A 15802-nucleotide genomic window follows, 5' to 3' on the forward strand; every position below is an offset into this window, starting at 1 on the left:
TTGAAAAAGTCCATAAATTCAACTGAAACAATTATGTTATGCAGGAAAATGGGCATGAACTCCTTAGAAGAACTTGCAGTTGTATCTGGATAGATGGCCTTGCATTAGCTCTTACATACTTCTAAAACCCTTGAAACAAAGAACTTATATGAATATTTATCTGTTTCTACCTCTTATTATTGGAATAAAGGCTCTTCCATCTATAATATAATATTTAATGTACTGAAAAAACTATTTGTGTAGGTGGTTGAAATTTGAAGAAGATGTGGAAGATGGAGGAGAAAGGTGGAGCAAGCCTTACGTGGCCACTCTTTCGTTGCACAGCTTGTTTGAGTTGAGAAGTTGCATTCTAAATGGAACCGTGCTGCTGGATATGCATGCCAACAGTTTAGAAGAAATTGCAGGTATATTTTTTTTTGCCCATAGTCTATTGTACTCTTATGGTTTTTTTTTTTCTTTTCACTTTTCCTTATAATTCTGTACATATGTGACCTGAAAAATAAATTCTCATCATCTGCATATGGGGCCTTAAAAAACAATTTTCTCCTGCCCCCTTCATTGTAGATAAAAGAAATTGAGTCTCAGAGAACTGTGGTCTCACATCACTGGCAAGTCAAGGACAAGTACCTAGATATCTTGACTGCCATTTAGTATTTATTACTATTTGTTGTTACATTTAGTTAGACTGCACCATTAGAAAATTGAAGGGGGGCCTTGCTGGCGGCGTAGGGGTTAAAGACACAGTGTTATGAAGTTATCACCAGCTACTGCAACATGAGTTTCCTCCCTGGCCAGGGAGATACCCACACCGCACAGCAGACCTCTCCTGTCCTGCCTGCTGCTGCCCTCAGTAGTGTATTTCAGTAGATCTGCCTGTTCTGCTTCCCACTCTGTCTCTGTCTCTGGTGAGTCCTCTCACCCTCTGCACCTCTGGCCTATACCCCAGTTCATGTATGCATAAATAAGTAAATCTTCAAAAAAAAAAAAAAGAAAGAAAAGAAAATTGAAGGGAAAAAAACCTGCAAAGCTAGGGATTGATTTTTTCATTATTCAAATATATGAAATAACAAAATGAAAAAATTCATCAAATAAGAAAAATATTATTTTGAAATAAAAGTAAGGTGTGGCCATTTATTTTAAACTGAATTAAAATTTTTGAATTCTGAAAGATGTAGCTGAGATTAGTTTGTAATTTAATACTATATTATCCCCTTGAGATGAATGATTTGTATTAGAATCCTATTATTGCTTTATAGCATGGGCAGTCATATTTAGGAAGTGTCTCACTGTACCTAAAAAAATAGAGGCAAAGTTTGACTGTATCTTTTGATCTGGGAAATGAATATATTTTAGTAAAAAGAAAATAATACAAAAAACACAGATATGAGTCTTGTAAGTATAAATGAAATGGTTAAGGAAGGTTTTAAAAATAAAGAAAGAAAGAAATCAGGTAGTTTTAAAAAATTCCTAGTTAGGAAAAAATAAAAGCAGTTTTATATGCAATTTATTTGTGAAGTAGAAAGACTTAAGGGAGACTTCAAAGTCTTAATTACATTGTAAAGATGGGGAAAAATGAAACCCTAAAACACTGCTTGTATTTTTTTTTTGATCACATAAATGAGATTATATTAGAAAAAGGATATATATAAAATTTAATCAACAGAATAGTCTCATGAAGTGTCATCTCCAGTCTACAATGAGAAAATAGAAATTTTGACACTTTCATGTCCAGCTCCCATCTAAGGGCCTCTGAGTTTGAGCCCTGTTTCACTGTCTTAGTAAAGAATGGCTTGAAGAGAATGTTGCCCAAATTTTAATGACAGTTTGATTATTTTAAAATTATCGTGTTCTCGGTACTGAGAGGTTTGCATATATTGCAATATGTGTGTAAAGTATGAAAAGATATCTGTATCTTGACTCACAATATTAAACAAAAATTAAAACATAAAGCAGGAAACACAACTGCTCCTGCAAGTTTTATCCACCTAGAAAGAGGTTACTCTTTAAAATATATGAGACTACATTAAAGTTAAATACAGTATGCTTTCAAGAAGACCACCAGCTACAGTGGAGGTTTATTAATACTTTAAGTAAATGGTTAACTACAAAATTAGCAAACTTCCTGAGAATATTGGAATCATAGCTATCCAGTTCAATTTCAAGACTTTGCAGTAAGCTGTAAAAGGGCTCTTACTTGATACCCAATAAACATTTTTTATATTTTTTAACTAGGACTCAGATGGCTGGGATTTTCGTGCTACTTTGCAGTTTAGGAAGCTTCTCATTTCTATACTATCTTTTTGATACTCAAAACAAACTTGGTGCCTAGTATTGTTATTGCTATCCTTACTCCATAAATGAAGAAATTGGGATAAAGGTCTTGCCCAAAATAAGAAGTTAATTTCTGCCTGTTAAGTCAGTAATGGCATTACCTTTGAAAATGGATTAATCCAAATGAGTGTTGGATTGGCCATATGTCATGAAGCTGTCAAATTCCTCAACTTGGCAAAATGAACCTTAAAATATCCTTCATAGTTTTGCCAGGTTTTAAATTTTTAAAGCATGTCATTTCTAATGCTTTCCATAGGAATTTATTCCTGGCAGGAAACCGTCTCCTATAAATTTGACTAAAACCCTGTGTTTATTTTATCACCTTAGCTCAGTTTTATTGGCTAAATTTATGCTTCCTGCCCCTAATAGAACCCTGTTGCCTGAGCTCAATTCTGGAAAATACCTGAAGGTTGTTAACCGTGTTAAATCTAGCCTTTTAAAGCAAATTACATCCTTATAAATGGAAGTAGTTCAATGGAAGTCTTGATACCCCAAAGAGCTTTTTAGTATTTTTTCTGCTCTTCTAATTAGTCTGTATCTTTCTGACTCCAAAGTAACCCAACTTGAATGTCCCATTTTCAGTGTAGAACACTCTGCAAACTGTTGTTCAGAAGATGTCAGCTGAGAGTTAATAAAGGTTAGAAAAATATGATATATAGATATTTGTGTTGATTATTGCTACCTTAGATTCCTTTTCATCATTAGTGAAAAGATTCCTGCTCATTGAGTAATTTTAATTTGACTTATTAAATCCAAAGTTATTTATTTTTACTCCCAGTAAAATCTCATTAAAACATTTTCTCCCTATAGCTTGTAAGTCATTTTCTTATTCTTCACTTACTGTTATTTTCCTTTGTGACAATTGAATTGATTTATCATATATGTAATAATTAGGAGATCTTCATTTGCATTTTTAAGACTTCTAACTTTGCAAATTATTTTTACAGCTTATATTTTATTATCACAGCAACATTATGATGTAGGGAGGAAGCTAATTTCCTTATAAAATAAACAGATGAACAGAAAGTGATATATTAAAGGTGACATTTGCAGAGATGGAAATACTTTCTTTTGATTAACCTATAATAATAAAGTTTGTTTTAGTCTATTATTTGATCATTTGTGACTGTAGTGATTAACAATAAGACCTGGACCTTTTTCTGCACCTCCTTTTTCTTGTATTTTTCTGTATGTTTCGCAGTTAGTGGCATGTATTAGTAGTTTCAGTTTTCCTAAAGCTAGATATAATAGTCTATCTTTTAGAGTGCTAACTCCTCTTACTTTTCAGTTCACAGTTTCTGTACCATTGATGTTTTCTAGACAAATTCTAGTAGAGGAATATGACCCAGATATTTTTTAAGAATGATCAAGGATTTTTATATCAATGTTCTGATATGGTTTTTAATAGACTGTTAGATAAGTCTTTAAAGAGATTTATGTAGACTTAGCAGAAGAAAATCTCATTTGTATCTGGCACTTCTGTCAAGAATTTCTGGTATAATTAAAGTAGGATTTTCTTTTGGATAAAGTTAATTTAAAAATATCTATTCCCAATGTTTCAGGGAGCTCAGAATAAATTTAAACTTCTTTCTTCCTTCAAAATATTACTTAACCTTTTCCAATCCAAAGTTTTCCAGATATCTTTTCTCACCATGATTTATTGTCCTAAAGAGATTAATTGCATTGAAAAAACTTATCTGTATTCATGTAAATTACAGACAATTTTGTGGTCTATGTTAATCTCTGAAATTCAGCACTGAAGATTAACATGGAAATATTTTTTTAGGCAGTATGTGTATTTAAACTTAATTATGTCACTGAAAGTGAAGAAGAAATTAAAATTAAAACAAAGTTAATTCCTTAGACAGATTAACCAACATAACCCTCACATCATCAAAACAACTTTTATTGTTTAAAATCTTTCAAGGAGAGAAAAATCCATAGTTAGTTTCACTGAATGTAATCTTCCACGTTGAGGTAATCGTGTATATTTATAACATACTTATACTTTTACCCTCCCTGATCTGGAAAGTAAGTATTCTTTTGGTGGTTTACATTTTGAGTACACAAATTCCTATTAGAACTGTCACCCATACTGTTCAATTTATACTTATCTTGTTCCCTGTTTCTCCAGCTTCTTTTAGAGTTAAAACAATGAGCTTTCAGACAAAACATTTATAAGATAATTTTTAAAGAGACAGAGATTTATATAATCTGTAAAAATATGGTCTTTAGAAACTTCATTTAGTAGTCAAGATGGATTGATATGATGAAATAATTGATGAAGATGAGAAGCATTTTTGATATTATGAGACCTTTCTGCATAAATGCTACTAGTTTTTGTAGAGCCCTTTTAATGCTAGAAGACTGTGACTTATCCTTTTTCTTCTTGCTTTTCCACTTATTATCCAGATCCTGGCATAATACTTTGGCAGGCTTGACTTCATTATTTAGGAATCATAGCATGCTGAGACTGTAGGACTTGACTCTGGGCCCAAAGTCATTATGGTCCATTATCCTTTCTACTTTTCAAAGGTTGATACTAATTAATATATATTATAGTTTTGAAGAGAACAGTATAAGTGATTGGTGAATCAGACTTCCTTTAGTACTTAGATCTTACCTCAGTATAAGTTATATTTTTAGGTAAGATGATGAACTTTATTATTTTTTATTATTTGATGCATTTATACCTCAGAGAGGTTTACTGTCTATTTTTGTGTAAGCTATGAGCAGAAAAGTGGGCTTTTTGTTTTTCTATTTACTTTTTTTATGTAACTATTTCAAAGACCTGGGCCTTCCTGGTGGAGCAGCAGTTTGAGCATAGTGCTGTGAAGCTGTCCACAGCCTCTGCAGCACAGATTCAATTCCCGGTGGCCAGGGAGATTCCCACATGGTGTGGTAGACCTCTTCTGTCGCACCCGCTGCTCCCCTTAGCAGTGTGTTTCCATTGTCTGCCTGTTCTGCTCCCCGCTCTGTCTCTGGTGAATCCTCTCATCGTCCCACACCTCTGGCCTGTACCCTAGCTCGTGTATAAAAATAAATAAATCTAAACAAAAAAAAAAACCTATTTCAAAGACCTTATTTTTAAAAACTGTGAAGCTATGACCTATGGGATTTTATAGTGCTTTGGTAGGAGTTAAAAATCATAACCATGTGCATTTTTTATATGATCTAATTAGAATACTGGCCTGGGAACAAACTTTCTGGTTTCTGGCAGAAACTGCTATGCAATAATATCCTATTAGTGTTTTAATAATATCCTATTAGTGTTTTAATAATATTCTACTTTAAAACTTCCATTTGGAGTATATAATACATTTTATATACATTTTCCTTTTTAGCAAGGTTTCAGTGTAAAGTCACAGGTGTCAAAAATTTATCATTTTCTTTCTTTCCAATTATTCCAGAGGTATTGTAACTACTGATCTAAGGAACTGAGACATAGATTTGAATTTTACTCTATAACCACATAAATTTTCAGATAAGGAAGGGTCTTTGACGGTAATTATAATGGATATTATAGTTGATTCCCAAACATGCATTCTTGCTCTTTCCATTGTAAATAGCAAAGTGTTGGAGTATTCCTTCAAGCTCACATCTAGGAATGATAATTACATTTTACATGATTGAAAAATATAAAAAGAAGATAATTATTTTGTGACATGGAAATTCTATGAAATTCAGTGTCCATATGTTTTATTGAAATACAACTATGCTCATTTGTATACATGTTTTCTATGGCTACTTTCATGCTATAAAAGCAGAGTTGAATAGTTATGACATAGCTCGTACCATCCACAGATCCCTAAAATATTTATTATTTGGCCCACTATAGAAAGTTTGTGTACTTTGGGCCTTAGAGAACTGACTCAAGAATGAAGGGTAGTTTTTGACTTGTTTAACCCAGTCATAGTGGTCCATATCCTCTGCCAGTGATTGATTCAGCATAGGAAGAGCTGTCAGTTGGATTTTGAGACTTTTTCTGGTCAGGGTAGAAAAACCTTTCTTTTAAAAGAAATTCACAAGAAAGCAAAATAATCTATGAGTACAAACAAACTTAGTTATTTCCTTGTTGCTGCTGGAACCACCTTGTGAACCTAAATCTGCCGGAGGTTAAAGCTCTCATCTAGAGGAGTAGGATGCTGCCAGAATCTCAGAGAAATAGAATTAGAGATAATTTTCATCTTTTTGTTAGGTGATTTGGAATTCATGAATTCATCCAATGGAATTCATGATTTTAGATAGTTTGTTTTGGGTTTTCTGTTATTAATAAACCCAACTTTACTTCAATTTAATGTATTATTATAAAATATAGATGAACATATTGAAATAATCACAAAATTCATGGCTAGGATGGAATTCAAATGGAAATTATAAGAACAATCATGTACTGAAAAATATTTACTGAGGATCTCAATATTCCAAATATTGCACTAGGTACCTTATGTCCTTAGTCCTGGTAACAACGTATGAGACAGATATTTTCTCCATCTTATAAATAAGCATACTGAGGTATTTACATTTACAAAGCCATGGCGAGAATGTGATAGAAAACCCAGGTCTGTTTGCCTAATCCATGATATTTTCATATTGAAGGAAAACACTAAGGGAGAATTCTGCTAATTTTCAATCTTTAGATACTCAGTAAGACCATGGATGGCAATTCATTGTGATCTACTTTACAGAGGAATTAATGCCTCAGAAAATCAGAGTTCATATTTTATAATCTGAAAGCAGGCTAATAATACTGAGGTTTATTGAGGTAGTCTTTGTATTATCAATAAGATTAAAATTCCTTTACTCATCCACCTCTTTTATTGATATTTCTAAAATCTCTGGTAAAAAAACAACCTGCTTATTATAGCCTTCTGAAATATCTTTTATTCCTTGTTTTGTGATTATGATATTAACATGTTTCAGGAAAGTTTTAATGGACTGTCTTTATATCAGTGTGAAAGAGTTGTTTACTCTCCAAATACAAACTACAGAGCTACCTATAGGACTCCTTGCATCAGATATTCACAGATAGACTTTTGCCCACTTTAAGAGGAAATATGGAAATTATTCTCCCCTAGAAAAATGGAGAAAAATCATATTAAATTACCACTGTAAAACCACTCTCCAATTTTTAACATGATAATTGTATTGATATTGCCTACACTACTTTTTCCTTCTATCCATGTGAATAACATAGACCATAAAGCACTGTTTCAATACAACTATGTCTGTTTGAAAAAAATGATACTCCCCAAGACTATATATTTAACATAGAATGGTTTGTAATAAAAAATTCCCAAGTTTTTTAAATGCAACATTTCTCCGAACTTCTGCTTGTAAGGCATTATTTAGAGATATTTTAAGGGATTCACTGCTATTTTAAGATGAATAATGTTATCTAGGGTATGTATGTCCAAACTCAGTTGTTCTCTGCTGGCTCACAACAGGATTGCTGTGTGAATCTTCTTTCTTTGTTCCCTCTTCAGATATGGTTCTTGACCAACAAGTGAGCTCAGGTCAGCTCAATGAGGATGTGCGTCACAGGGTCCATGAGGCACTCATGAAACAGCACCACCACCAGAATCAGAAAAAGCTCACCAATAGGATTCCCATTGTTCGTTCCTTTGCTGATATTGGCAAGAAACAATCAGAACCAAATTCCATGGATAAAAATGGTAAATGTTTCTTTATTGTGTTCTTTATATCTACTACAGGTTATTGAAATAACAAAGTGTTTCTAGATCCCTTACAATACATTTTAATCAAAAATGATTTATTGAAGTTGAGATTGCTGTAGAATTTTTTTCATATACGTATATAGTCTTACTAGTAAGCATTAAATTGAGACATTTTAACAAAATATTTAAGTTTCTTAAAAGGTTCATGACAGAATGCAAGAGAAACTTTTATATAATAAGAACTTGTAGACCCAACTTGAGCAGCAACTGCTAGTCTTTTTTCCACAGCTTGAGAATGTAACACAGTGATTTGAATTATTACCATAGATAGTTTGTTAAAATGAGTAATGATCACAGATTTGTATTTGGGGGGAAAAAGATTTTGGTTTCATGTTGCTCATAGTAAACAAATACCATTAGAGATTGCAATGAAAATGGTCAACTCTTGTAGATCTACATATATGAAGTCTGATTTGCAGTTCATAGGCTTATTGCTATTAGCAGTGCTGCTTCTTCACTCAAGAAGCCACCACACTTACTAGTTTTTGCATACTAGCATATATGGCCTCTGCTGTTTTCTAGCAATCATGACTTAACTTTGTACAGTCTGGGCTTCGGATTATTTTATCCTTCCTGTGTTTTTTATTCTCCCCTTATATCCATTACCTTTCATCATTTATACTAAGGAATTATCTTAGGACTCTCTTATTATCTTCTTTCCTTTTCATTAATCATATGAAGGAAAATAGAGTTGTAATGGTGGAGGAAATTAGTATTGTCATGAGGATGAATTTGCTAGACTTTTATCAACTATGAAAGTTCCCACTTCTAAAAGATAAAAATGAATGAAAAGTATTTTCAAATGCTTTTTTAGAAAGACTGGCTTCCTCAAGCGGACTAAAGCACATATATTGGCAAGATGGAATGAATACTTTATGTAATATCACTCCAATTTTCAAAAATTTCAGAGATACTATAAACAAATACATGAAAATTAGTTTTTCCCAGACTTCACTGATATCAGAATTTTTGCCACTTTTCATACTACTGAATTAAATATATGCAAACAAATAGTAGAAATGCTTTGCTGAATTGATGAAAATAGGTAGATGTACTATTATTTAAGAACATAAAATCAGTTTTTAATGATTTTTGAAATATCTATTTGATTTATTTTTATTTATTTATTTTTTTTAAAGATTTATTCATTTATTTATACAAGCACTGGGTACAGTCAGAAGTGTGGGAGGGTGAGATAATTCACCAGAGCCAGAGCAGGGAGCAGGGAGAAGAACAGGCAGAAGGACTGAAGTACACTGCTGAGGGGAGCAGCAGGCAGCGGGAGAGGTCTGCGTGCCATGTGGGACCCTCGCTGGTTGGCTGGGGATCAAACCGGTGCTGCAGAGGCTGCGGGCAGCTTCGCAACCCAGCGCTCAACCACTGAGCCACCGGGGAGGCCCTCTATTTAATTTTTAAAAGACCCTTCAATGACTAATGAAAGTCATTTTCATTATATAGAAGAGTCTGTAGTTGTAGGGATATTAAATTCAGTATAAGTATTATGAGCACTTTATGATATATACCAACTTGTATTTATAGATTCCACTGAACATTTTGAGAATGTATAACTTGCTTTGAATCACATCATCTATTTAAAATATATTCATTTTCTAAATCACAATTTGCTTTAAAATATGTTATACATAAAATTGGCAAAATGAAACTTTTATATTCTGAGACCTATTATAAATGTAGTGCTTTTACTATGTGACAATACTAGTATTTATTTGGTATGATGATATTAAGAAAACAGACTCAGAAAGGTATTAATTTTGACTATGGGCTTCTGTTTACACATTTGCAAAGTTCTTATTAAAATGTTTGTATGAACTAGTGCTCAGTGGGTGCAAACACATTTTATGAAAATAAGCTTCCTTCATTTTTAGTTCACTTTTACCAGAAATTAGATGATAAAATATTTGTCAATAAGAATGATAATGTTTTTATTTAAAGATATAAACAGCTTGGGTCATGAACTAGATTTAATGTATAACTAAGATTTATGGAAAATAATGTTTATTATAAAATAATTTTAACATGTTTTTGGAAGGACAAGTACTGAATTTACTGGATCAACCAAATTTTTATATTAGCACCCTATTTGCTATTATGTTAAACACCTACTAAACATAAGAGATGCTAGAATTATAGCCATGAATCGCAAGTCTACATGTAGATACAAGGTTTCTGAGAGTCTGGTTTTGGTCTTATTCAGGCAACTGCTTAGTTTCTAAAAACTAGAATGTGAGTAGTTCTGAAGTGATTCTGTCACCATCTGTACAATCAGCCCTTATCTGAACACATACAGATCCACTCAAAGCATACATTAGGGTAATAAAAACTTGGAAACATTTCTAATAAGATTCATATATCCAATTAAGTATTGTTTGAGAGTATGCTGTCAGAGTGGTTTTCTAAGCCTAGGCTTATAACACCTCCTTGTGACTCTGTTTTGCTTCCTCACACACTTTGCATAATTATGTGTGTTGAGAATTCTGAAAATATGTATAGTTTCACCAATTTAGAAATACATCTTCTACCCAGAAGTGGGAAAAAGTGTGAAAGACCTTTATTACTAAGGTTCTCAATCTACTTATGAACTCAAAAAACTGACAAACTCTAGATAAACAAACAAATTGAAATTCATAACTGTAAATATATATTTGACATTCTGTCTCAAAATATGCAATAGAGCTTTAGTTTTTGGGCAGTAGTACAGAGAGATGCAAAAGGATTTTAAGACATCCAAAAGAGTAAAAATAATTTTCTTCCTATTAAAATCCCTTCAATAAAGTGTTTCATGCAAAAGGTTAACTTTTTTTTTTCTTTTTTAAGATTGTAGAATGGGATTTAAATAGAGTGAGGATTTCTAGAAACTTGAAAACAAAACATTTTCCTTCCCAAGTATAAAGACGGAAATAAGCCCACTCTTGCTTAATATACTTTACTTTGGAGACAAAAATAGTTGAAATTTTCTCAGAAATGAATTGATGCTTATGTAAAGAAATCTAACGTCTATTAGAGTAAGTTTTTTGTTTCCTTAATGGATTTGTTCCTTGAGCAGGTACCCTAGGTAGTAGTCCTAAGGGGTTAAACATTCAGATACTATATTTCAAATGCAAATCTCCCTCATATTATAGATTAGATTTACTATGTATTTCCTGCTGTTTGCCCCCTAGTCCACACTATTTTGTTAGTAAATCCTTTTAGGGATTTGTGATAATTTGTCGATCTCACCTCCAAATACACTAGCTTTACTTTTTTGTATAATTTATTTTCTTGGTGTTCTGCACATTCTCTTAAGGGCTAAGATACAGGATGCTATGGATTCACCATGCATTTTTAATGCCACCATGCTGTGTTTAACTTTCACTTTTCATTAAGCATCAAAACTGTGAGAATTAAATGTCTGATTCTGATGTTTCAATAAAAAGTGACAGTTACATTTGGCAAAACAACAGCAAAAATAATAGGAAAATAATATCTTCTTTATCATTAGAACCCTGAAAAGAATATGGCTGGGAGTACTCTAAATATATCAAGAATGTTCAATGAATTCATTGAAAACTTGGATTTTCTAAAAGCAATAATAAGACTTTTGGGTTAAACGATCTAGAGAGAAAAATATATCAAAGTTTGTATTTATCGTTTTGGTCATGCATTCAACTGTATCTTGAGACATTTGAATTAAAATCTAGTTTAAAATATCATTACCCTGTTGATAAACTTCATATTTAAAAAAAATCAGAACCCTTAGGTTCCTTAAGTGTAGGATGTCTACATTCCATTGTGTCCTTTACTAATAATTCTAACTTTGTTTCTTTGTCTTTACAAATGTCATTTCTCCCTCCTAATACAAATACTTTCTAATTGTACCTTTTATTTAGGACCTCAAAAGGAGTTACAAAGCAGGAGTTGTCAGATTTACTCTTAAAGATGTGGGTTCCTGGAGAACCTTTAGATTTGTAAGGAGGGGGTGTGTATTGACTTTTTAGACTTGGGTAGACTCCAATCCTTAATGTACATGAAGTATTGTGAATGACTGTTATTTATGACTTTAGGAAGTCAGCTTTATTACTTTCTAATCACTTTTTAAATATTTTTACAAGTGCTCTACTTTTTATTTTCAGATGCACAATGCTTTTATGTGTGTTTAGATATTTAGATGCTGTCTTATCTTTTAAATACTGTGATCTCACAAGTAAGATACCAAGAATATAAAAATTATCCCTCATAGTGTTCTACCTTTGAAGAAAATAAGGTATAATTATTCCTGGACTTACTTGAGAGAAAACATGTAATTGATAAAATTCAATGTGTACTAAAAGTATTTTCCACTGTACAAAAAAAAAATCAAGATGACAGTGTTGGCACAACCAATGGATCTGTTTAGAGGCTTTATTTTGGAATGTCAAAACTAGATCTTAACATAAAAAATATTTATAATATGAGGGCTTAAATTTGTTATTTCTTATATTAAGTATTTTCAGGTATATTACCTTTTCTGAATTTAATTATTATCCTAGGTTCCTTAAGATTGATTACATAGTTTTCCTGTTTGAAGGATAGCTCACCTAATCAACATTTTCTGAATATTTAACCTTTCTTTCTTCATGTTTTCTATTCCCATGAATAAATGTATTGTTACACATGTATGTAACTTTGTCATTCATCTTTATATTTCTTTATTTTGCTCTGTCTTGTGTCTGTCTCTAACAGGCTCATCTCATCTCTGTACCTCCCTCATCTCCTAACCTTTGGGTACTCTAAATGCGTTGAAGGTTTCTGAGGTAGTGTAAACCAGCTTGGTCTCTAGGTGAATAGTAATATACCTCTATGTCTTCATCCCAGTTTCCTTCTATTACACATAATTTTCAGTGGATTAAGCAGTAACAATTGTATACTTACGTGATATATTTTTACTATTGATTTGAAATTGGCCACATAAAAATTAAAAAAGCTGCTGTTTTACAAAATATGTGTACATCATTTGTTTAAAAAAGAATAAAACTATAGGTAAGGATTTGAATTCATTAATATCAGGTTTTTTGAGAACATATTTGCCGTAGTGTTTTAATAAGATACTTTAGTGATACTAACACTGCTTAAAGTTTTGAAGTGTAGTACTTGGGGACATAATCTCATATTACTTCCCCCACCACTTTATGATGAGGGGAATGACTATGCCAGTTTCACGATGGACTTAGTGAAAAAATATGCTTTCAAAAGCAGAAAAACAGAGCTTCCATTTTCTAGATGGCAGTCACTTGAATTGCTCTTCATTCTTTCCTGTGATTGCCCCATATATTTTATGGTTTGCCCTGGAAAAATACATGGTCCATCTGTACATGTGTTTATTTGATCGATATATTATCCCTACATGGAGGTCTCGAGGAAAATATAAATTCATGACTCAAAGGAAAATTTTCATTACAAATATGTATTCTACATAGTAAACACTTTAACTGATATTATATAACAAATATTAGAATTTTGGATGTAGGATGGTGAACTCTGAGTTGAAAAGATTGGAAATAGGCATATGTGGTAAATTAATAAGAATAATGCTAATTTCTCACATGTCTACATTTTAGTCATAGACACTTTTCAGTTAACAGTATTAACATTAATATCAATACTAATGGTGTCTACTTTTCATCAGCTTTTAAGTAATTTCTCTGAATGTAATAATATCACTGAATTAATAATTTGTTTTTTGGGGAGGTATGGTCATTTTCACATATCACAATTATTTAGATATAATAACAGATGAAATTGAACATTATAGTGATAATGGGAGCCTGGCTAGCTCAGTCAGTAGAGCATGAGAGTTTTAACATTACAATGGTGCTTACTTACAGTATATATTAATATGGTCAATGACCAGTGGGAAAAAGTGAAGGTAAAATTTAAAAAATAGTTTTATCCAAAGTAGAAAAATACAAATAAACAAGAACATGTATATTTATAAGTGTTAAGTCATAGTTATTAGAAAAAGTCATCATAAAAAATTAGTATTCACAAAACTTCCATACATATGTATAAGTCCTAAATCCTTACTTTATACTATTTATTTTTAACTGCTTATAAAGTCTTAATGTCTGCTTTTAGGAGACATTCACTGCTGGTAGAATATAAAATCCTGTATCTGAAAATTGTCATTTCATGAACTACTATTATTTTAGATGTCAGTAAAAAGATAAGGTTGTCTTTTCAATACCTAAATTTACTGATTCTTCTTCTATAGTAGTATTTGAGTTTACGAAAGTCATTTTGAAGTTCAAAATGACTGTCTTCTGAAAGGCAGTAATCATTGGAATAAACTAAAGAAATCAGTATTTAGACAAAGATTATACTTGGCAACAGAATTTTAAAAAATTGATTCATGAGATTTCCAATAGTTTAATAGACTGTAAGTCTTGTGGATTTCTCAAAATACATTAGCATTTATAGGAGAAAGCACAAGTGCCAATGTTTTAAACATACCATATGAGTAATGTATGAAAATGTTCTCCTTTTAAAGTATATATATGTATATATATATGAAAATGTAGGTTATTAAATTTCTTCAAATTTTAAGTAACATATTTTGATCTTGAATTCAATCTTGAATTCAGTCTTCAAATTTCATGGTTTTTGTCTTGGGCTGATTTTACTTTTGTATGTTTGTTGATTGAATTAAATAATTGTTATTCTCCTCCCATGTAGTTTTTATGCCACATGGAATAAATTATCATAAGAAAGCACATATATGTTTATTTAATTTTTCCATGCCCAATTTTCACCATTTAATTTTCAGAACAGTCAGTAAATTTAGGTTTAAATATATCTAATGTTCTAACTCATGAAAATATGGAGAAATGATGTGAAACTGGTGATTGAAGACATCTGTTAGTAGCACAAATGCATTATGTAAAAGGTTTTTTAAAAAATTGCAGTTATTATTTTGAGAATGATAAATTAAGTGGCTGCTAATGAACAGTTCACAGTCATAGCTGCATATTGCAGTTAGAAATGGGAGAATGAAAATAATTGATACAGTTTTAATCTGTCATTTTTCTGAAGTTTATATAGCCTTGGAATATTCCATAATCAGAACTTGCATACATGGTTTGAGGCAAATTTGCTTTAGAAAGTCATGTTTTAAATCTTCACCATATATTATTTTTACTTTGTCTAATAAGAGCAGAGAAATATTAAAGTTCTAGAAGAATCACAAACCAATAACTTTTTCAGAAACACAACAATTTTGAGTTTGAAATAATTGTACCTATTTAATAATTTGTCTCGAATAGTCTCAAAAACAAAATTATAGTAATATTTGTACGTTAGTGGTGATTCTAGGTAGCAAAGAGTAAGTGGGATTTCAGGAGAGAACTTAAATAAAATATTTGTATATACACTGATAGTTTAAATAAGCAATGCAATAGAGGAGATGAGACTAAAGTTGAATTGTGAATAAAATTGGTTGGTAGGGAGAAGAGGTAGGTGGCAAGAGGGAGATAACATTTCCAGATGTTTGAGATTGATGTAAGAGCAATGTTTTGGAATCACTGAGTTATTATAAATATGATTAAGGCACTCAAATTTAAGTTGCCATTACTCATTTCACAGCCAAAGTAACACATGAGCATGGGTGAGAGATTAGAGAAGTAGAGAGATACATGTGAAATTTAGCAAACCCCCTTAATTTTATCATTTAATTGTTAACTATGAACAGATTTTAGATAAGT

The 15802-nt window shown here is 31.6% G+C and overlaps 1 protein-coding gene across 8 annotated transcripts in view; it reads left to right on the forward strand.

Annotated features, from left to right (window-relative positions):
• SLC4A10 (solute carrier family 4 member 10) overlaps nucleotides 1-15802 on the forward strand; it is a gene marked incomplete at both ends in the record, with an annotated part of 269813 nt that overhangs the window by 153862 nt on the left and 100149 nt on the right. For all 8 annotated transcript variants that reach the window (XM_084240237.1, XM_084240240.1, XM_084240238.1 and 5 more), the window contains 2 exons: nucleotides 244-404; nucleotides 7818-8006. In XM_084240237.1, the coding sequence (XP_084096363.1) occupies nucleotides 244-404; nucleotides 7818-8006 (350 nt within the window). The remainder of the gene's footprint in view (nucleotides 1-243; nucleotides 405-7817; nucleotides 8007-15802) is intronic.

Source organism: Talpa europaea (assembly GCF_964194135.1).
Source record: "Talpa europaea genome assembly, chromosome: 1".
In the NCBI taxonomy this organism is placed as follows: Eukaryota; Metazoa; Chordata; class Mammalia; order Eulipotyphla; family Talpidae; genus Talpa; species Talpa europaea.